At 39.1% G+C, this 24569-nt stretch overlaps 1 protein-coding gene across 1 annotated transcript in view; it reads left to right on the plus strand.

Moving 5' to 3' along the window:
- LOC119525309 (adhesion G protein-coupled receptor E1-like) overlaps nt 1-21746 on the plus strand; it is a 60749-nt gene extending 39003 nt beyond the window's left edge. The window contains exons 18-19 of the mRNA XM_037823997.1: nt 20996-21046; nt 21741-21746. Of these exons, the coding sequence (XP_037679925.1) occupies nt 20996-21046; nt 21741-21746 (57 nt within the window). The remainder of the gene's footprint in view (nt 1-20995; nt 21047-21740) is intronic.
- Nucleotides 21747-24569: the final 2823 nt, after the last annotated feature.

Raw genomic sequence — 24569 nt, forward strand, 5'->3', positions numbered from 1 at the left:
TATTTTTCTCTACACAAGTGATCTCATCCAATTGTTTAAAATGCCACTTATTAGGAACAACCCCCAAATTTTGAATCTGTAGACCCACCCCCACTCCTGAATTCTAGAATCATAACCAATTACACACAAAATGTCTGAACTTAGATAATAGATAACTCAAATTTAACATATTCAAACCCAAATTTTGATCCCCCACCTTCCATCTCAGTGGATGGCGCCTCCTTCTTTCCAGTATTCAGCCTGAAAGCTTGCAGTCATCCTTGACTCTACTCTTCCCCTAACCCCACTGTCTCTATCAGTTCGTTAGCAAATCCTGTTGACTTTCTCTTCAAAAATCTATCAAAATCTGACCACTTCCCCTCCCCTTCACTGCTGCCACCTGGAACATGCTCCATTGTCTCTTGCTAGGATTAATTATTTTTTATTTTTATTAGAGAAATGGTGGGTTTACAGAACAACCATGAATAAATAAATAATTTCCATATACCACCCTATTATTAACAACTTGCACTGGTGTGGCATATTTGTTACAACTGATGAAAGCGCATTTTTATAATTGTCTTATTATTGAATCTAGAGTTTAATTTAGTGTTCACAGTTTTTATTTTGCAGTTTCTTGAATTTTTAAAAAAAGTTTATTCTAGTTCCATATATACAACTAACATTTCCACTTATCTCCCCATTGAGATATCTATTCCATTGTTGTAAGTTATGGTTACAATGTTGTGCTACCATCACCACCATCCATTACCAAAATATTTAATCACGCCTGATAGAAACTCTGTACATTTTAAGGCTTATCTCTCTATTCCTTATCTCTACACTGTTCCCTGGTAAACTGTATTCTAGACTCCATGCAATTGCTTATTCTAATTCTTTCTTTCCAGGATACTGAAATAACCTTATAAAGGGTCTCCTGCTTCTACCCTTGCCTTCTCTAGCCCTGCCTTTGGTCTGTTCTCCCTGAAGTCACCAGAGGGCGCCTGTAAGCACCTAAGTCAGGTCCCTCCTCTGCCCACAGCCCTCCATGGCTCCCACCTCACTGGAGGTAGAAACCAAAGTCCACCCTTAGGCCTACCAGGCTCTGCATGATTGGACCCTCTTTATCTCTGACCTCCTCTTTTATGACCCACACAACTCTGCTCACCTGACAGTGGCCACTATTCAATTCATTAAACCCAGCAGGTTTACTTTCCATTAAAACCACTGCACTGACAGCTTGCTTTTCCCTGAATGATCTGCCTCAGTGTGCACCCAGCCAGCTCCCAGCCCTCCCTCAACTCCTTCAAGTCTTCATTCAAATCACACCTTCTTGATGGAGTTTCCACCAACTTTCCTCCTAATCTGCCATTCCAGCCCCCTACTCCTTCCATTTATGATTTTTTAAAAAGTTATATCAATTTCCACATTTTAACATATTATAATTTATTTTTTTTCATTTATGTCATGCATCACCCTGCTTGATTTGAATTACCAGCATCACCCTGCTTGATTTGATTTACCAATGATTTCCAAGCACATACAACACATAACAGACACAGAATAGGTCCTCAAGTAGTATCTGCATGTGAACAAGAAATCAATACCTCAGTTTCCACATTAGTAAAATGGGGATATGACACTTCTTACCAGGAAGTGCTGAGACGTGATTAGATGTGCGTCTTAGTGTGCCAGAGCTGCTAGGACAAATACTACACAATGGGTTGGATAAAACAATAGGGATTTATTGTCTCTCGGTTTTGCAGGCTAGAGGTTTGCTTCTTTGCGGGTTAAGCAGAGATCTGGTGCTGACTGATCATGATGCTTGGGGTTCTCTGGCTTGAATCTCTTCCCTCTGTCACATGGTGCTATCCTTTCCTTTCCCTCTTGGGTTCCTGCAAGTCCTGCTTGGGCTGTAAAAGCCTCCAGTAATATAGAGTAGGATGCATGCTCTTTCAGCTGGGGCACAACTTAAGTAAAAATAGCTTCTTCAAGAAGTCCTGTTTACAATGGGTTCACACCCAGAGGATGTGGATTAAGATTATAAACATGTCTGAACAGATGAGCTAGTAGGTATAGTGTTTACACGTCTTCTTAGGACATAGTAAGAACTCAAGTCTTGCAAAACCTATTAGATATAATTAGTTCTATTTCCAATATGAGGAAACTGAGAATCATACAGGTTAAGTTCAGTGGTTTCAGAGTGAGCCACAGAAATTGCCATATTGGAAATACTGCCTCAATATTGGATTATAAATCATTTTACCAACATGATTTAAAAAATAGTTTTGTTGTATTTTTTAAATGACAAAGTTACTACACATGAAAGAAATTTTAGGAAACAGTTGTAAGCCACAAAAAAGACAATTGAAATGATTTATTTTCCACAACATGAGGACATCAGTTAGTTACATTTGGCTGCAGATAACTAAGTTCTTTATTACCTGAAGCAAAATTAAATAGGGAATCATGTTTCTTGTAAGAAAAGAAGTCCAGGCTGTATTGCTCAGTGGTGTTTTGAAGGACCCACACTCTCCCTAGTTTTCCACTACACCATCAGCATGCTCACTTTCCATCATATCGTTTTCATGGTTGCAAGATGGCTGCTACAGCTCCAGACGTCCTGGCCATGTTCAAGTCAAAAAAAAGAAGGATGGGGCAGAAGTCGGCAAGTCTCCTTTGTACCTCTTCCTTTAACAGGAATAAAGGGTTTCCCAGAAACTTCCCAATAGAAAGATTTTCCTTTCACCTAATTGACCAGAACTATATCATATGGCCACTTACGATTTTAGAAGAGCCTGAGTAAAGATGTATTTGGCTTTCTACCTTCTAGTGTGGGAGATAGCATTGGTGAAGGGGTTGAGAATGGCTTTTGGGTTTGACAATAGTGCCTGCCTCAGCAGGGATAATCACTGTTAAAATTTTAATGTTTATCTTTCTAGACTTCTTTGGTTATATTTATCCCCCTTCACCTTTATAAGACACATACATCTCTGGATGTGACCCCTGGAATCACGTTCGTAATAATGCTGCCAGTGACTGAGGCAATTCTCTTTTTTCCCACACAGGGTTAAAGTCCATTCTTATTTTCAAATATGCAATGGAGCAACATATGTGGAAATCAGATGCCAGCAGGAGCCTACCCTTAAATCTTCTCTTCAAAGTTCTGGGCAATTCAGAGCATGGATAGGCTGGGCTCTCTTCCCAGGGTTTCTTGCACTGATGAGAAACAATGGGTTTTGCCCCAGTTTATTGTTTTAACTGATGTGTCCTGCAACTCTGTGTATTTCCAGAGTTTTTAAGAAATAACAGATACCAGTTCAATGGCACAAGCAAGGACATCTGGCTACAAGTTATTTTTCCAAGACATGTTGGTGCATGACTCTGAGAGTTCCTCTCCAGCACCCACTGTGGCTCCAGATACAGATTAGCACTTAGTAGATAATTTTTCCTTCTTATGATAAGTACTCATCTTGCTTTTAAATAAATGGTCAATAAATATCATGAGCAATCCTGGGGACAAATAAAGCATATATCCATTTAGGATAATTTGGCACAAACACTTAAATTAATTTAATTAGTTAAGCCATTGAAGGAGCAGGATTCTAGCATTTCGTGGAGGGCTGAAGCACTGGATGACAAGTTTGGTTTCCTGGGGTCTTTCAGGTCACCAACATCTTTCTTTCCTGCAGAAACTTTTTCATGACTTGCTAGTATTCACTCTGCTCTCAAAGTTACCAACACTCGTTTTTACTCTTCATCCCCAAACAACCTTGAGTGCCATGGACAGAAGGGGGAGATGAACATTTAAAATGTGGACATCATCACTCCCACGATGCTCTGAAAACCTCACTACTCAATGTGTAGACAATGGACCACCCTAATCTCTGGATTAGAACCTGCATTTTAATGAGATCTCAAGGGCATCTGTGGACATATGAATGTTTGAGAAGCACTCTGTTCAAACATACTTCTGTTGGGCCTTGCAGTTAGCAGGGCTTTGATTTAAAATCAGAAAGGAAAACATCTTCCTCTTTCCTTTACCCTTTGCACCTGCCATTTCTTCTTCCAAGGACACCCTTCCTCAAAACTTGTAATTTCTACTTTATTTTGAGTCATCTTAGTCATCATTTGCACTAGGAGGTCTTCCTTGACTATTACTTGCCATTAGCTCCTGAATATTATATCTCTTTATAATCCACATTTAGTCTTTTGTTTGTCACTCGTCTGTGACTTTAATTCATTAGTAATCCCAACTTTGAGAAAATTATTCATTTTATATGTTGAACCCTTTTTCTACCTCTGCATACGTTATAAATAAATATGGTTTTAGCAAATGCAATGTCTTAATTTATGTATCTAGCTTTTTGACCACAGAAAAATTCACGCTCAGCCTTGCTGAAGGTGTGCCTGATATCTGAGTTTGGATGTTTTTCTTTCATGTTTCTATACTTTGAGCTTGTCTTTGTTTGCCAAGGCTGCTATGACAAATACCACAAACTATTGGCTTAAAGAGCAGCAATTTATTATCTCCTGGTTTTGGAAGTCAGAGGTCCAAAATCAAAGACTCAGCAGGCCATGCTTCCTCCAGAGCCTGGAGTGTGCTGCTGCTGGCTTTTGCAGTCCTTGGGGTTCCTTTGCTTGCATCTCTGCCTCTGTCGCATTGTGCCAACTATTACACGGTATTTAACAGCCAGGGAAAGAAAAAACCCATCTGATATTTAGATATTTGATTTGGACTGGATCTAAGTGATTTAAGGATTTAATTGCTCCATAGATGCTTTATTTTTTATCTTATTTTTTCAACAGGTTTTTTTTTCCACAAACCATACAGTCCATCCTAAATGGAATCAATGGCTCTTGATATAATCACAGAGTTATGCATTCATCATCACAGTCAATTTTAGAATATTCTTATTATCCATTACTAAAATTTTTCACCATACCAAACAGAAGCTCTCTAAACTTGAGCCTCAACTTCTTATTCCCTACATTACCCTGTTCTGGTTTGCTAATGCTGCCATCATGCAAAACACCAGAAATGGATTGGCTTTTATAAAGGGGGTTTATTTGTTCACAAAGTTACAGTCTTAAGGCCATAAGGTGTCCAAGGTAAGGAGGTACCTTCACTGAAGGATGGCCATTGGTCCGAAAAACTTCTGTTAGCTTGGAAGGCTTGTGGCTGGTGTCTGCTTGCTCCCAGGTTATGTTTCAAAATGGCATTCTCCAAAATGTTGCTCTTAGGGCATTTTGTCCTCTCTTAGCTGCAGCTCCTCTTCAAAATGTCACTCTCAGTTGCTCTCCAAAGTATCACTCTTAGCTGCTCTGAGCTCCCTCTGTCTGTAAATTCCTTTATACTACTCCATGGATCCAATTAAGACCCATCCTGAATGGATGAGGCAACACCTCCATGGAAATTATCCAATCAAACATTTCACTCACACTTGATTGAGTCACATCTCCATGGAAACACTCAATCAAATAATTCCAATCTAATCAACACTAATACATCTGCCCCACAAGACTGCATCAAAGAACATGGAGTTTTGGGGGACATAATACATCCAAAACAGCACACCTGGTAACCTATCTACTAGATTCGGATTTTATGAGTTTGCTTATTCTGATTATTTCATATCAGTGACATCATAAAATGTTTGTCCTTTTGGAGTGATGTCATCGTCATGGCAACATTAGGCATCCCCTGAAACAACCTCCCTAGAGATTCAGTGAATAAAAGGACAAATCCCACATGCTTAGAACTCTGGAATATTGTAGAGACTGGTTAAGGACTCTACAAATGCTGAATTGAAGAAAAAGGAAAATAGAATGTAAGAAACTTGTTTTGCAGACATGCCAATCCACTATCCTGCCCCTCAGTTGGACCCATGCTTAGAGACAGTGTCCTGATCTCTGTCACATTACAGCAGTGATAAAGAATATAGAGCTACTCATCCAGGCACAGGTACCCAACTTCACAGAGTACACAGGGTAGAACACAAGCCACTGAGGAGTTCTGTACAAAAAGGCCCTCAGGAAAGTGAAAAGAGAGAGACACCAGGGTTGTACTATGCCTGGCTAGTGTATGCACTCACTCAAACCAGGTTTCCCTTGGGTTGGACACCTAAATGCAAACGGACTTTTCAGGAGTGACACATCTTTATGGATTGACTTTATCTGGCTCCTCCAGATGGGATATCCTAATGGGGAGAAACAAGAGGCAGAAAAGAATTATAGAGAAAAAATGGGGATTTAAACTGAACTGCTGTCAGGAAGCTCAGGCAAGAAAATTTTAACAAATTATAGAATCTTTGGAGAAAATTCTGCATGACAACAATGAGAATAGATCAAGATTCCTGGAGAAGAAACAGATGAAAGGAAACTTTCTCCTGGAGGTGGAACAATTAGAGGAAAAATGCAGTATTGAAAATGGAACCACATATCCAGGACATGAATTAGATGAAGAGGAGCTGAGAAAATGTGATCAGTTAAACTTGGGCTATTCTAAAGATCTAGAATAAGTTGGATTAAGCATCAAAGAAGAGACATAAAACAAAGCCAATCAACAATAAGACTCTAGCAAGAGGGAGAAACTGACCTACAGAGTTAACTCATAAAGATAATCAAATGCCTAAGTATCAGCAAAAAATTACAAGACATACTAAGAACAGGAAGATATGGCTCAGTCAAGTGAACAAATGAAAACTTCAGAGAAGACTCAGAATTTGAAACAAAGAAGTTCAAACAAATCTCCTAATTAATTCAAGAAGATAAAGGAAAATATACATAAAGGGAAAATATATTAAACACATAAATTGTAAATGCTGGGGAAAATGTCATCAACATGTTGTCATAAGACATCTACTGAAAACCTCTATCCAGAGATTCAGTGATGAAGTAAATCTCACTTGTTCATAAATCTGGAGGAAAGTAAAGACTGAAGAAGGATCCCAAACTTGCAGAATTGAAGAGAGAGAAAAATATCAGGTAGAAAACCTCTATAGTGGATGAGCTGGTCATCTTCATGCCCCCTCACTGGGTCCCACACAGATAAGGATGTCCCTGGAGGCACTGGCCTGTATTCCTTTCACCTCCCACTGGGGACACAGAGTATAAGGTCTCTCAGGTCAGTGAGACAGATCCCCACATATATCCAGACACAGAGACCCAAGTTCACAAAGATCCAGGGCCAGACACAAGATGCTGAGGAGTGCAGAATACAACAGGGCACCAAAGAGGAGCTTCAAAAATGGAAGATTAGAGAGTGAAAAACAAAACCTACTTCTTTCCCATAAACAGCAATTAGTCAGACAGAAACTGGCCAATTCAACCACTTGTGGACCTGGGGGAAAGAGGAGGCTATTCCAATGCCCACATGAGTGCAGGATGAACAGTCTAAGAAAACAGGGTCAGAGACTATAACTTCAGCTGAGGCTACTGCTGCACACACCCTACCCCAACAAAGCAGCAGTGGGAAGACCAATCCTTGCCTGGTGGAAGGCTGTGGACTGGGGTGGCTTCAGGAGCCCTCAAGTGCAAGTAAAGAGAGGGGCAAAGCCCCACAGTGAGCTAGATATTAGCTAGTGAAGTGAGAAAATAGGACCACTGCAAGTTTGGCTCCACCCAATAAGATGCTGCTGGGCCCTGAAGAGTGCAACTTACAGGGGGAAAAATGCAGGGCTTCTTAGAACCTATCTAGACCCAATCCCAGGCCCATTGGAACTGGTCTACCCTCCCTGCATGGGTACCGAGCCCTGTTTTGGCTGGAAATTACTGACACTCCAATAGTCAAAGCAGTGAGCTAATACACAATGCAGCAACAATTACATCCTAGACAAGAAAGAAACTAATCTTCAGTATAGACCCATCTAAATGACCAGATGACCAGATATCAGCAAACAACCACAAGGCATACTAAAACAAAAGAAGAGATGGGCCAGTCAAATGATCAATTTAAAAAGTTGGAAGAGACACAGAATTTAGAATTAATCAAAGAAGTTCAAACAAGTCTCCTAAATCCATTCAAGGAGTTGAAGTATTATATGTATAAAGAGATAAAGAATATTAAGAAGACATTAGGTAAGCATAAAGAATTTGAGATTATCCAGAAAAATAAGATTCCACAATAGCATATTTTAAGAGGCAGAAGTAAGGCTCAGAAACCTAGAGGACAGACAACTGATTTTGAACACACAAAAGAACAAATGCAGAAAATGGAAAAATTTTAGCAGGGAATGAGGGAAATGACTGAAAAACATGAAAAGAAAAACACATGCATCATAGGTGCCAAAAAAGGAGAAGAGACAGGAAAAGGAAATATTGGCTGAATATTTGTCAACTCTTATAAAAGTCTTGCAAACCCTTATAAAAGCTATGGAAATCTAAAGAGCCCAACATACTCCAAACAGGATGAATGAGAATATAATCACTCCAAGAAACAAGCAAATCAGATGTTCAAATGCCAAAGAGAAGGAGAAAATCGTGAAAGCAGCAAGAGAAAAGTGATTTGCCACACACAAGGGGAGCCAAAAAAGACTAAGTGATGTGTCTCATCAGTCACCATGGATACTAGAAGGCAGTGGTACTATATACTTAAGATAAACAAAAGAGAAAAACCGCCAGGCAAGACTTCTCTATCCAGCAAAGCTGTCCTCCAAAAATGAGAGTGAGTTTAAAATATTTACAGATAAACAGAAGCTAAGAGAGTTTGTTAAGAAGAGATCTTCCCTACAGGAACTGTTAAGGGGAGTTCTGATAGCTGAAAAGACAAGAGAGAGATACTTGGAGGAGGGTACAGAAATGAAGAGTGTAACTAAAAGGATAAAAAAGAGAAAAATATATAGATATGACAAATAAAAACCAAAGGATAAAATGATAGAAGTAAATACTGCCTTTACAGTAAGAACATTGAAGGTTAATGGATTAAACTATCCATTCAAAATACACAGATTGGCAGAATAGATAAGAAAATATGCTCCATTTATATGCTTTTTACAAGAGACTCATTTGAGACACAAATATACAAATAAATTGAAAGTGAAAGGGTGGAAAAAGATACTCCACATAAGCAGTAACCAAAAAGTAGCTAGGACAGAATTCTAATATAAGGCAAAATAGACACTAAATGCACAAATTTTATAAGAGACAAAGAAGGATACTATATCTTAAAAGGAGCAACTGACTAGGAAGAAATAACAATCATAAATATTTATCCACATAATTAAGGTCCCCCAAAGTACATGAGCCAAACACTGGCAAAACTGAAGGGTAAAAAGATGTCTCTACAATAATAAAGGAAGACATCACCACATAGCTCTCTTCAATAGATAGAACATCTAAAGAGAGGATACATAAGAAGTATTATTGTACTGTATTTTTTGTTATGCAACTCCACTTATTTCCTAAATGTGCTAAAATGCAACTGCATAAAGAGCAATGATAAATCTAGGTTTTGAGACACACAAGGTACAAAGATATAAGTGGTAATGTGACAAACAAGCACTATTCCTAAAAAAGGAATAAATGCTCACCTGATTGTGGAGAAGATAAGAATTTATTTGAAGATCTTGAAAGAATGGGCACACAACCAAAATGTGGGGGGTTGGCACACAGAACAATACACTATTTATTCCTTATGCCTAACGCGCGGAAGTCCCTCCCCTGTTTCTCCTGTGGCTGGATTCTATTCCACAGGCCTAACTAGTCCATCCAAATTTGAAACATGCAGCCAGCGCAAATTGGAACATTGAAACAAACAAACTTGAAACAAGGAACATTAGAAACAAGTCTCCACCCCTCTTTCCTTTGTTCTTTAACTGCAGAGCCAGTCTGAGCTAGTTTGGTAACAACTTATGAAACTATTTTAGGAACCTTTACCTCCAAGTCTCCACCTTGCAAGGATAGTGGGAAGATAAACAGAAGGACCGGCCACTGATTACAGCTTGGCTTCTTACCCTCTGCCATTCCCCTGAGCTGCCCCTACCCTGTGTGACAGCTAAACTTAATCTAATTCTCCAAGTAACAAGTACAAAAAATGATGTGGAGACTGAGGGGTAAAATAAAAGTATTTGTAAATGCTATTAAAGTTAAGTCGGTATCAAACCAAATATAATTATATTTAGGATGCTCAACTTTAGCCCTATAGTAACCACAACAAAACTGATGAAAAATATATCCAGATAGAAATGAAAAGGGACTCAACATGGTACAACGTAAGAAAGCAAATATATATAGAAGCAGTCTTTAAAGGAAGTGAGGGGAGAAAGTATAAGACTCACAAAGGCTAAATAGCAAAATGGCAGAAGAGAGACCATATTATCAGTGCTAACTTTAAATGTATAGATTAACCCATCCAGTTGAAAGACAGAGATTGGCTGAATGGATAAAAAGCATGATACAACTATAAACTGCCTGCAAGAGACTCATCTTAAAGTCAAAGATAAAAGTAATTTTACTGTGAAAGGATGGGAAAAAAATATGCCATGCAAGTAGTAACCAAAAAGAGAGCTGAGGTGGCTATTCTAATACCAGATCAAAAAGGACTTTAAGTCCAAAACATTTATGAGAGACAATCTTGGCCATTACATACTGATAAAGGGGACCATTCAACAGGAAGATGTAACAAATATAAATAAATAAGCACATAACCACAGAGACACTAAATATATGAAACAAGTACTGACAGATTTGAAAGGAGACTTTATCACCCCACTCTCAATAATGGATAGAACATCTATCTAGTCAGAAGAACAAGGATAGAGTACAGGACTTGAATGACACAATAAACCTACTAGAGCTAACAGGCATATACAGAACAAAAGCATGAACAAAGTAAGAATACACATTCTTTTCAAGTAAACATGCATCATTCTCCAGGATAGACCATATATTGGATCACAAAACAAGTCTCAATATATTCAAAAATCTTGAAATAATACAATGCATATTCCCCAAGCACAACGGAATGAAGTGAGAAATCACTAAAAGTGGGAGAAACAGAAAATTCACAAATATGCAGAAATTAAGAAACATACACTTAAACAAAAATGGGTTAAAGAAGAAAACAGAAGCAAAATCAGGAAATATATTGGAGTGGATGAAAATGAAAATAGAACATACCAAAACTTATGGGATGCAGCAAAGGCATTCCTGAGGGGGAAATTTATAGCTCTAAATGCTTACATTAAAAAAGAAGAAAGACTTCAAATCAGAGATCTATCCTCAAAACTGGAAGAACTACACAGAGAAGTGAAAACCAAAACTAAAGAAAGCAGAAGGTAGGAAATGACAAAGATTAGCATGGAGATACTAGAAATAGAAAATAAAAAAGAAAACATTCAACAAACTAAAAGTTGGTTCTTTGAAAAAATCAATAAAATCGACAATCCCTTAGCCAGACTTGCAAAGGAAAAAAAAGAGAGGATACAAACAACAAAAATCAGATTAAAAAGGGGGGACAATACCACTGGCTCTGCTGAAATAAAAGGACTATAAGAGTATACTATGGACAACTGTATGTCCATAAATTGAATAACCTGGATGAAATGAATGAATTCCACATGAATAACCTACAATGACTCTAGAAGAAATAGAAACTGAAAAGAACAATTACAAGTAAAGAGACTGAATCAGTCATCAACAACTTTCCATTAAAGCAAAGCCTGGTATCAGGAGGATCCACAGGTGAATACTCCCAAATATTCCAAGAAAAATTAATTCCAAAACTGCTGAAACTCTTCCTCAAAAATTGAAAATGATGGAAGACTATCTAACTCATTATATGAAGCCAATATCATATTAATACCAGAGCCAGAATGATAACAAAGAGAAAGGAAAATCAAGGACTGGTTTCTCTTATGAATATAGATGCAAAAATACTCAAAATTAATTGCAAATTGAATACAACAGCACAATAAAGAATTATACACTGTGATCAAGTGGGTTTTCTCTGAGGTATGCAAAGGTGGGTCAATGTAAGATAATTAATTAATGTATTACCCCACATTAACAAAACAAAGGGAAGAAAACACATGATCATCTCAACAGATGTACAATAGGCAGTTGACAAAATACAGCATCCCTTCTTCATAAAAATGCTTAGAAAAATAGGAAGAGAAGGAAACATCCTCCACAGGATAAATAGCACACATGAAAAACCCACAGATAACATCATACTCAGTGGTGAAACACTGAAAGCTTTCCCTCTAAGACCTACAACAAAACAAGGATGCCCACTTTCACCTCTGTCACTCAACATTGTACTGGAAGTTCTAGCCAGATCAGTCAGGCAAAACAAGAAATAAAAGTTATCTTTTATCAAACTCCCAGTAGAATTCATAGGGCAGGATCTTCAGGACCTTTTGGTAGATAACAGTTTCTTAGACTTTACACAGGAAACACAAACAAAAAAAAACGTATCATAGGAGAATATGATGAACATTTGTATGACAACAAATTAGACAACTCAGATAAAATGGACAACTTCCTAGAAACACATGAACAACATACTCTGTCTATAGAAGAAACAGAAGAACTCAACAAACCAATCACAAATAAAGAGTTAGTCCACAGCTAACATCCTACTTAATGGTGAAAGCCTGAAAGATTTCCCTTTAAGATCAGGAATAAGATAAGGAAGCCCACTGTCACCACTGTTATTCAACATTGTGCTAGAAATTCAAGCTAAAGCAGTTAGGCAAGAAAAATAAATAGAAGGCATCAGATCGGAAAGCAAGAAGTAAAATTTTCATTGTTTGCAGGTGACATAATCCTATATATAGAAAGTCCTGAAAAATCTACAAGAAAGCTACTAGAGCTAATAAATAAGTTCAGGAAACGTGGCGGGATACAAGACCAAGTAGCAAAAATCAGTAGTCATTCTATTCACTACTAATGAGCAATCTGAGGGGGAAATCAAGAAAAAATTCCATTTAAAATAACAACTAAAAGAATCAAATATTTAGGAATAAATTTAAACAAGGATGTAATGGACCTGTACACAGAAAACTACAAAACAGTCCTAAAAGAAATGAAAGAAGACCTAAATAAAGGAAAGGACAGTCCATGACCATGGATTGGGAGTCTAAATGTCATAAAGATGTCAATTCTACCAAAATGATTTACAGATTCAAAGCAATCCCAATAAAAATTCCAACAACAGACTTTGGAGAAATGGAAAAGCAAATCATCAAATTTATTTGGAAGGGTAAGGGGCCCCAAAAGTTGAATAAACCTTGAAAAAGAAGAGCAAAGTGAGAGGACTCCCACTTCCTGGCATTAAAGCATCTTACAAAGGCACAGTGGTCAAAGCTGCATACTATTGGTACCAGGATAAATATATTAACCAAAGGAATCGAGTTGAAGGTTCAGAAATAGACCTTCACATCTTTGGCCAATTGATTTTTGATGAGGCTGCCAAGTCCACCTAATTTGGATAGAATATTCTCTTCAACAAACGGTGTTGGGAGAATTGGATATCCATATGCAAGAGAATTAAATATGATTTCTATCTCACACCATATACAAAAATTAACTCCAAATGTATCAAAGACCTAAATATAAGAAACAGTAATTTAAAACTCCAAGAGGAAATGTAGTGAAGCATCATCAGGATCATTATTTAGGCAATGGTTTCTCAGACTTTACACCCAAAACTCAAGCAACAAAAGAAAAATATGATAAATTGGAACTCCAGAAAATTAAAACAATTTGTTCATCAATGGACTTTGTCACAACAGTGAAAAGACAACACACTCAATGGTAGAAAATATTTGGAAATACAGTGAATAAGGGTTTAATATCCAAGTATATAAAGAAATGCTGAAACTCAACAATAAAAAGACAAACAACCCAATTTTTAAATTAGGCAAAAGCAATTCAGCAAATAAATTCATTAACTTCCCTCCCACATGGGACATGAGTCCCAGGGGAATAAAGTCCCTGGCAATGTGGGACACGACTCCTGGGAATGAGCCTGGCCCTGGCATCCAGTGACTGAAAATGCCTACTTGACCAAAAGGGGGAAAAGAATGGTAACAAAGTAAGGTTACAGTGGCTAGGAGATCTCAAATAGAGTTGAGAGGCTATCCTGGAGGTGTCTCTTATGCAAGCTCCAGCTAGACATCCCAAATGGCCACAGTATGCCATGCCATTACCAACAGTAGTCTCAAAATACCTAGATCCCTATCGGAGATTCTATAAAACATTCACTAAGTTTTTTTTAATTTAATTTTATTGAGATTGTTCACATACCATACAATTATCCAAAGATCCAAAGTATACAATCAGTTACCCATGGTACCACCACACAGCTGTGCATCCTTCACAACTATTTTTTTTCAACTTTAGAACATTTTTATTACTCCAGAAAAGAAATAAAGACAAAAAAGAAAACTCAAATCCTCCCATACCCCTAACCACCCCCCCCCCCTCCATTACTGATTCATAGTTTTGGTATAGTACATTTGTTACTATTGATGAAAGAATGTTAAAATGCTACTAACTGTACTACATGGTTTGCGATAGGTATATTTTTCCCTATATACCCCTCTATTATTAACTTCTAGTTATAGTGTCATACATTTGTTCTAGTTCATGAAAAAGATTTCTAATATTTGTGCAGTTAATCACAGAGATTGTCCACCACAAGATTCACTGTTTCATACATTCCCAGCTTTTAATCTCCAACTTTCCTTCTGGTGACATACATGACTCTAAGCTTCCTTTTTCCACCACATTCACACACCATTCAGCAGTGTTAGTTATTCTCACAATAACATGCTACCATCACCTCTGTCCATTTCCACTTAAATTCAATCTAGTTGAACACTCTGCTCATAATAAGCAACTGCTCCCCATTCTTTAACCTCATTCTATATCCTGGCAACTTATATTTCATGTCTATGAGTTTGCATATCATAATTAGTTCATATCAGTGAGATCATGCAATATTTGTCCTAATGTGTCTGACTTATTTCACCCAATGTAGTGCCCTCAAGGTTTATTCATCTATCTGTTTTTCTTTTAAAGATGGTTTTGTTCACCCACCATACTTTCCATCCTAGGTAAACAATTGACGGTTCCCTGTATAGCCATATATTTATGTATTCACCACAATCACCAAAATCTAAATAAGGACATCTCCATTTCTTCCACAAAGAAGGAGGAAGAGTCAAAGAAGGTAGAGAGACAAAAAAAAAAAAAAAAAAAAAAAGGAAAAGAAAGAAAAAAAATATGACAGCTAAAAAGCAACAAAAGGAAAGACAAAGTTAATCTAAAGTAGAATAAAAGTCAGACAACATCACCAATGCCAAGAGTTCCATACTCCACCCTTATGTCCCCCTCTTAAAGGAATTTAACTTTGGTATATTGCCTTTGTTACATTAAAGGAAGCATAATACAACGTTTCTGTAAACTATAGTCTCTAGTTTGCATTGATTGTATTTTTCCCCAATACCACCCTATTTTTAACATTTTGCAAGGTTGACAATCATTTGTTCCCCCTCATGTAAAAACATATTTGTACATTTTGTCACAATTGTTGAGCACCCTAGGCTTCAATGAGTTATACAGTCCCAGTCTTTACCTTTCCTCTTTCCTTCTGGTGTTTCACATGCTCTTAACCTTCTTCTTTTAACCATACTCACAGTCATCTTTGTTCAGTGTACTTACATTGCTGTGCTACCATCACCCAAAATTGTGCTCCAAAGCTCTCACTTGTGTCTTTTCCTATCTGTCTGTAGTGCTCCTTTTAGTATTTCCTGTAGTGCAGGTAGCTTGTTCACAAACCCTCTCATTGTCTGTTTGTTGGAGAATATTTTAAACTCTCTCTCATGTTTGAAGGACAGTTTTGCTGCATATAGGATTATTGGTTGGTGGCTTTTCTCTTTCAGTATCTTAAATATATCGCACCACTTCCTTCTTGCCTCCATGGTTTCTACTGAGAAATCTACACATAGCCTTATGAAGCTTCCTTTGTATGTGATGGATCACTTTTCTCTTGCTGCTTTCAGGATTCTCTCTGTTTTTGACATTTAATAATCTGACTATTAAATGTCTTGGCATAGGTCTATTCATATCTATTCTGTTTTGGGTACACTGTGCTTCCTGGATCTGTAATTTTATGTCTTTCATAAGAGATGGGAAATTTTCATTGATTATTTCCTGCATTGATGCTTCTGCCCCTTTTCTCTTCTCCTTCTGGGACAACCATGACACATACATTCATGCACTTCATGTTGTCACTCAATTCCCTGAGATGTTGCGCATATTTTTTCATTCTTTTCTCTATCTGTTCTTCTGTGTGTGTAGGATTTCAGGTTTCTTGTTCTCCAGTTCCTAAGTGTTTTCTTCTTCCTCTTGAGACCTATGTTGTATGTCTGCATTGCATCTTTCATCTCTTGTGCTCTGCCTTTCATTTCCATACGTTCTGCCAGTTGTTTTTTCAAACTTTCAATTTCTACCTTATGTTTGCCCAGTGTTTTCTTTACAGTCTTCATCTCTTTTGTTATATCTTCCCTGAACTCATTGATTTGGTTTGGCATATTTCTTTGAAAAGCTTTAATAGACTGTTTCATTAAAATGAAACAATATCTCAACTGTACCTTGACTGAGGTGTAAGTTTCTTCCTTTGACTGGGCCATATCTTCATTTTTCATAATATATTTGTAGTTTTCTGTCATCTAGGCATCTGGTTTCCTTGGTTACCCCAGTCAGATTTTCCCAGACTAGAATGGGTTCAGGTCTTAGAATTGGGTTATATTCAGGGTGTATCTTAGAAGAATGACACACTTTCCTGTGAAGTCTCCAGTCACTGTCCTTTTTCTACCCTGCTCAGCAGGTGGCGCCTGTCAGCCTGTTGCTCCAGACTAGTGTAAGGAGATGTGACCCCTTCAGTTTCTGTTTTGGCTGTTTTCCCCTCTGGGGTCTGGTTCTGAAGGGAAAGCAGGGCCCACATCCTTACTCTTAGGGAAGATACACCCCCTAGGGAGTTATCATCTGCATTTGAATAGTCTCTCTGATTGTTATCACCACCCCTGTCTGGGTCAGAGCTCTGCAAACTGAAAATGGCTGTGGCTCTCTCCTCTGAGTCCCTCAGGTTAAGAGAGAGAAAAAGGGACCAAAAGCCCCCCTTCAGGGCCAGTCCACAGTCCCCCCAGCTTCACCAACCAGCCAGAGATAGCACCCGGTCTTCTGGACTCCCCCTCCTGGGAGAGATGAGTCTTCTTGTTCTTTAAGGTCAGTTGTCACTAAAAGACTTTGTCTGCTTGTTGGGGGTTTGTAGCTTGTATTGAACAGTCCACATTTGTTAATTAAAACCCCCACTGGAGCTCAGTTGAGCTATATTCGCTTGCTGGGAGAGTGCTGCTTTCTACCACAGTGAGGTTTTGCAGCTAAGCCTGCTGTAGGGGGAGGGACCTCCCAGCACAGTTCTGCAGTTTCTACTTATAGATTTGGTGCTGCAATCTCAGGCATTCCTTCCAATCCAGGTTTGTGCATACGATGTGTGGACAGTCACGGCTGTCCCCTAGCAGTTATTTCAAATTATTTACTAGTAGTTCCCAGTTGTTCATTAGTTGTTCCAGGGGACTAACTAAATTCCACTCCTCTCTATGCTGCCATTTTACCTCCTCCTCTACTGACTAAGTTTTATCTCTCAGAAACTTAAATCCACCAGAGTGTTCCTATGCCAGACAAGTTCTAAAACTCAGAGGCAACAGCCTCTTTAAGAACAACAATCAGATACAGCCCCCCTTCCCATAATGTTGACACCCCTTTTCAATATGAAAAAGTTCAGGTGGTCACTGCCTAGACACCCCTGAAGATTGAGAAAGTGATTACATGAGAGGAGGAAGGGGCAGCAACAGACAAGATAGGATTTAACAAAGGGTTACAAATACTGAAACTTTATACACACACACACACACACACACACACACACACACACACACATATACATTTTAGATGTTAGGGTATTAGACTAACTAGAAGGAAATAACTAAAATGGTGGAACTGTAACCTATACCATTCTTTGAAATATGCTCTATAGCTATTCGTTGAATTGTGATTTGAAAGCAATCACCTTTCTGTATATATCCTATATTTCATGATAATGAAAGAACTGAAACTGGAACTGTAAACCATAACATTTTTAGAAATTACCTATATAACTGCTTGTTGAGCTGTACTTTGAAAGTAAACACCTTTCCGTATATACGTTATATTTTAAAATAATGGAAATAATTGAAATTGTGGAACTGTAATCCATAACATTATTTGAAAGTTGCTCTCTAACTACTTGTTAAATCATACTTTTAAAGTTATCACTTTTATGTATGTATGTTAAAGTTCACAATAAAAATGCATAAAAAAACACTACTGGGCAAAGGCTTGAATAGACATTTCTCCAAAGATGATACACAAATGGCTACAAAGAACATGAAAAGACATTCATCTATTATGAAAAGACAAATCCAAACCATGAGATATCATTTCATATCTACAAGAATGGCTACTATTTAAAAAACAGGAAACAAGAAGTGTTGGAGGGGATGTGTAGAAACAGGAACACTCATTCATTGCTGGTGGAATGTAAAATTGTACAGCCACTGAAAAAGAAAGTTTGGCAATTCCTCATGAAGTTGATATCCAATTAGCATAAGACCGGAAATCCCTCTAATAGGTGTATGCCCAGAAGAATTGAAAGCAGGGATTCAAACAAGTATTACCACACTGACATTCATGGCGACATTATTCACAACTGCCAAGAGATGGAAGGAACTCAAGTGTCTTACAGAGGATGAACAGGTAAACAAACTGTGGTACATACATGTGATGGAGTATTATTCAGCTGTAAGAAGGAATGAAGTTCTGATGGATGTGACAACATGGATGAACCTCAAGGATGTTATACTGAGTGAAATAAACCAGACACAATATGACAAATATTGTATGATCTCACTGATATGAACAAATTAAAATAGGCAAACTTATGGAGTTAGAATCTAGAATATCGGATACCAGGGGTAGATTGGGGGTACATAAGGGGGAGTTGAAACTTAATCTGTACAGAATTTCTATTTAGGTTGGTTGCAAAGATTTAGAAATGGATGGTGGTGATGACAGCACATTACTGTGGTTGTAATTAACAGCATTGAATTATATAGGTGAATAAGTTAAAAGGGGGAAATTTTAGGTTGCATATGTAACTTCAGTATAAATCATATGATTATATAGGACTGTATAACACAGTGAACCCTACTGTAGATGATATACTATGGCTCATAGTATAAATAATGTTCTTTCATGAATTATTACGAAGTATGACACTAATACAAGGTATTAATAATAGGGAGTTAAATGGGAAAATACACTTAATGTAAAATATTGATGATAGTTACTAGAATTATTTTAATAATTTTTCATCAATTGTAACAAAAGGAACTACCATTGAAAAAAGTAGTACAGTTATTAAGTAATTGCTATCATCAATTTTAACAAATGTTCCACACCAATGCAAGGTGTTGATGGCGGGACAGTGTATGGGAATTCCGTATTTTATGCAAGATTGTTCCGTGAACCCACAACGTCAATGAAAAAATATTTAAATAAAAAAGATAACAGAGGGCTGGAAGGTGGCTTTCAGGTCTTGTGGAGAGATAGACCACACTCACCTCACTACCAACTCTCCTGCCAGGTTCTTCACCCAGCCAAGGCACTCACAAGCCTGTTGTTTCCCCCTAAAACGAACCACGAAAACACGACCATGCTCCCGAGACCAGGGCACTGCGCCTGCGCGCAAGCCCCGGACGCAGCCTACCGGCTGCCATTCCGCGTGCTCGTTCCTTCACACGCTTCCTCAATCGCCTCCGTTGAATCCTGTTCCTTTAAGTGGCACATGCCTTTCCACGGAAACCTAGGCCCTGTTTCCCTTGGTTCACGCTTAGCAATACAGCAGATGAGGAGTCATTGGAAATGAGACAGGCCGGAAGTTGCTCTGCTTCCTCTCTCCAACTGTGCACGGGTGGGAACTCAAGCACTGCAAGAGAGGTTCCGGGTATGGACCGACCGGAAGCTGTGGAATGGAAACCCGGACCGAGGACTGGGAACTGATTCACCACCCAGTGTTTGGCTCTTCCTGAGATGCCCAACGCACGGTTCTGACCCAGAGCCTCCTTCTCAGACAGGATCGTTTCAGCGCCTGCAACTTTGAAATGAGCTGTTTTCGCCGCCTGCTCTGACGTGCACCAGACTGGCCGGGACTGGAGGAGCTACGCTGTATGACAGCCAAGCTCCTGTGGGAACCCTGAAGGAAACTGACTGTGAGGAGGAAGGGGTCTTTGCCCGGGGTGAGGGAACAGAACTTGTAACAGATCTATGCATGGGGAGCAGGCACTAGGTTTGGGAAACCGTGAGACTGTGAAGGAGGAGTGAGGTCCGGGTTCCGTGAGTGGGCAGGGCCAAGGAGACTCGGAGGGCGTGGGTGGTGTCCTGGTGGGTCTAGGAGATGAGGGGTGGGAGGGTTTCTTAAAACTACTTAGAACTACCCTCAGTCATGACAGTTCATCAGGTCTCCTGTTAGAATCCAACTGCTCCCCAGAGGAACATGAAAAAGCACTGTCGACCAAAACAAGCTTTAAGACAAAGTCCAACTACAGAGAACCTCCATTAATGTAATATTGAAAAAGATAAGTTTTGCCTTTTGTTCCATTCTGTGACCTGCTCCTTTGCACACATTATATGTCCATTTGATTGCACTGAGAAGAAATTACAGGGCATTGAGTACTGTGTATATGATCAAGGCAGAAAAAGTGGGGGAAATCCCTGATATCTGAAGCATCCATTTGTTATGAATTCTGTATTGTTCTTGTATTGGATGTTTGGCATGATGCTTGCATCTCAATGGCAAGTGGAAATGAATTAGAAGAAAATTTCATCCCAAGGTCTAATAAGTGAGTTAGGAATAGTGTTCAGAGTTCTATACTGTGTAAGAATTTTTATGAATTTTCTTTTCAACCAGGATCTGGTGATTTTGAAGATGAACCTGAAAAGCAAAGATGAAAATGCGGTCGTAGTTAAATCGTCTGGGGGGATGGCGGCCGGTTGCTGAACCCTCGGCTCTCGGCGTTGCTCGGAGGGTACCGGCGGCGGGGGCTCTTTCCCGGAGGCGAGGGCGAGGCGGGGGACTTGGCCAGGTCCCCGGCGGTGGCGTGCAAGGTATGGAGGGCGGCGAGAAAGGAACAGGCGGGACGCTTTTTTCAGGAGGGTAAAGCCAAGAGCGTTTATTAGGGGTGAGCACAGGTTATATAGGCTGGCATAGAGGGCGGGGGTTGTTACAAGCCAATGCTGAGGGGATAAAGGCTAGGATTGGTTCTGAGAGGGTACGGAGGTTAGGATTGGTTCTAAGAGGGCGCGGAGGTTGTTTGAAAAGGGGCGGGAGTTGCTCTGGCAACGGTGTCTGGCAACAGTGTATGCGCACTGGTGGTGGCGGGAGTTGCTCTGGCAATGGGGGGTGTGCGGGCAAGATAAGGGGGTGGGGAAAAGGCGGTTCCCTCCGGCAAGCCTCCCCTAACGGTGGTATTTTGGGTGAGGAAATGGGGCCTGCCTCCGGCCTCACTTTCTCAGGCCTGGGGGGCTGTGGAGGGCGCTGTCGCCCGTGCCCACCACCCTCCCCAGGGGCTGATCAGGTCCCCCAGCCCAGGCCCGCCAAGTCGAAGCACGTAATCAGTATCCCGCATGAAAACCCATGTTTTCCTTTATGTTAGGTGTGACCCTAATGGAAATGAAGAAATCCTTTATTTGGCATGCTAAGTTCAGGAAAAAAATATGGAAATTTGGAAGTATACTTAGGAGTATACCTTACAAGCATACCTCAGAGATACTGTGGGTTCTGTTCCAGATATCTGCAATATATCTGGAGCATATAAAAGCTATGTTTACACTATACTGTAGTCTATTAAGTATGCAATAGCATTATATACATACCTTAATTTATAAATACTCTATTGCTAAAAATGTTAACCATCATCTGAGGTTTTAGCAAGTTGTAATCTTTTTGCTGGTGGATGGGCTTTTCTTGATGATTATGTTGACTGATCAGGATTGAGATTGTTGAAAGTTGGGGTGGCTGTGGCTATTTCTTAAAATGAGACAATAATGAAGTTTGCTTCATTGATTGACTCTTCCTTTCACAAAAGATTTCACAAATAGCATGCAATGCCATTTGATGGCATTTTGCCCACCACAAAACTTCCAAAATTAGAGTCAATCCTCTCAAATCCTGCCACTGCTTTTTCCACTAATTTGATGTAATACTCTATAACCTTTGTTGACATTTTGACAATGTTCACAACACCTTCACCGGGAATAGTTTCCTTCTCAAGAAACCACTCACTTTGCTCATCCACTAAAGTTTTATTGTGAGATTGTAGCAATTCAGTCACATCATCAGGCTCCACTACTAATTCTAATTCTACTTCTATTGGCACCACATCTGCAGTTCCTGCCTGCACTGAAGTCTTGAACCCTTCAAAGTCTAATTTGAGAACATTCTCATTGTTCTGAATAAAAATATCCCACCCACCCCCTTGTTCTCCCCTATTATTGACACTTAGCTTTGGTATAGTGCCTCTGTTACAATTTATGAAAGAATATTACAATGTTAGTGTTAACTATAGTCCCTGGTTTGTGTTAATTGTATTTTACCATATATCACCCTATTATTAACACCTTGTAATAGTGACTTACTTTTTTTCTATTTCACATAAGAACTTTTTTATATTTTTACAATTAACCATAATCATTGTATACAACAGGTTTTAATATGCTACACAGACCCAGGTTTTATCCCCTAATTTTCCTTCTAGTGACATACATGATGCTTGACTTCCCCTACAACCATACTCATATTCAACACTGTTAATTTCACTTATAGTATTGTGCCACCATCACCTCTATCCATTTCCAAACATTTAAAATCAATCATATTACAAGTTCTGTACATCTTAAGCATGATCTGCCCATTTTCGGTCCCCTTTCTATCCCCTGGTAACTTATACTCTAGACTTTAACTCCCAGAATTCTCACATTATAATTAGTTCATATTAGTGATACCATACAATATCTGTCCATTTGTGTCTGACTTATTTTGCTCAACATGTCCTCAAGGTTCATCCACATTGTTGCATGCATCAGGATTTCACTCCTATTTACACTACATAATATTCCATCATATGTATAGACCAAGCTTGTTTATCACATCTTAAGTTGATGACACTTGGTCTGTTTCCATCTCTTGGAAATTGAAAATAATGCAGCTATGAACATCAGTGTGCAAATGTCTGTTTGGGATGTCTGTTCGGGTACTAGCTTTCAGTTCTTCCAGGTCCTTGAAAGGTAGAACACCTTCACCCTATTTCATGTCAACCACACACTGAATACCACCATTTCAAGGTGTGTGTGGGTCATGCTGAAAAACAATTTCTTTTCAAGAGACTGGCAAAGGAGGATGTGGTGTTTGTGTCTGTACTCTGGGTCCACATGTTAGCAAAAGGGTGTGTTTCCTTCCTTTCTTGAAAAGTGGCTTCCTCTTCTGTGACGCTTGATAAAGGTTTCATTTCTGGTTAGAATGAGTACAGCTAGGATAACGTCATGGTGTGTATTGATTGATGGCTTGGCAGAAAATCAGCTGGCATGGCCAAATGTTTCAAATGAGGGAGATTTAATGAAGGGACTCTTTAAATAGGTGACAGCTGTTCTGAGAGAAATAAATAAAAGATGGGGGCACTTTGGGAATAACATGAGTGGGAGCTCTGTCCAATTGTTTGAAGGGGCACAGAGAGGGAACAGGCATAGGAACTTTGAAAAGATTTTAGCCTGGAGAAGAAGAATCCAACCACTGCTAAAATGTGAAAACCCTGTATAGGTGGGAGGAAGCTGGGGAAATTAATATCCCCATATCCCTCTCCTCCAATCCTCCAGTGTCCTTCCATGCTACCATTGGTCAATCCCAACTGGAAGATTGACATCAGAGGGTCTTGATACAGCCCATACAGGCTACCTTCTCAGGGTACAGAGCAGGTTGAAGAAGGATGGAGAGAAGATTCTTTCACAATCTGCTAAGTCAATTGTTACACACTTTTAAAGACTGAAAGGTGACCACATTGTTCCTTAGACTGAGTATTTGCTTCCTTGGCTGGTGATATGAAATGGGATTTAGTGATGGTGGCGGGTAATGGTGACAGCCCACAGTTCTACAATGGCAGGTGAAACACCTGAAAATAGGGAATAGAGAAGAAGATCATTAACTGCTTCTCTGTCTGAGGGCTTCTGCTTTGTTACCTCTCATTTTGTTCATTGGCTCACTTTACTGCTTCTGTTGTCTCTCTGGGATTTTCATTTAAACTCTCTAAGAGAGAGACAAAGGCCGTAAGAATTGGCCAGTTAATATGCAAAATGGAGAAATGCTCTAGGTAGACTTCTCTGCTTGGCTGCCTCATAGGTTGTTGATTGGCATAGTGATCAATTGGTCCAATCAGCTGTGCTTGTGAGATGAAGTCAAAGGACACCATGCCTGACAAATGTGTGCAATGAAC

This window comes from Choloepus didactylus (assembly GCF_015220235.1).
Source record: "Choloepus didactylus isolate mChoDid1 chromosome 25 unlocalized genomic scaffold, mChoDid1.pri SUPER_25_unloc1, whole genome shotgun sequence".
Classification (NCBI taxonomy): Eukaryota; Metazoa; Chordata; class Mammalia; order Pilosa; family Megalonychidae; genus Choloepus; species Choloepus didactylus.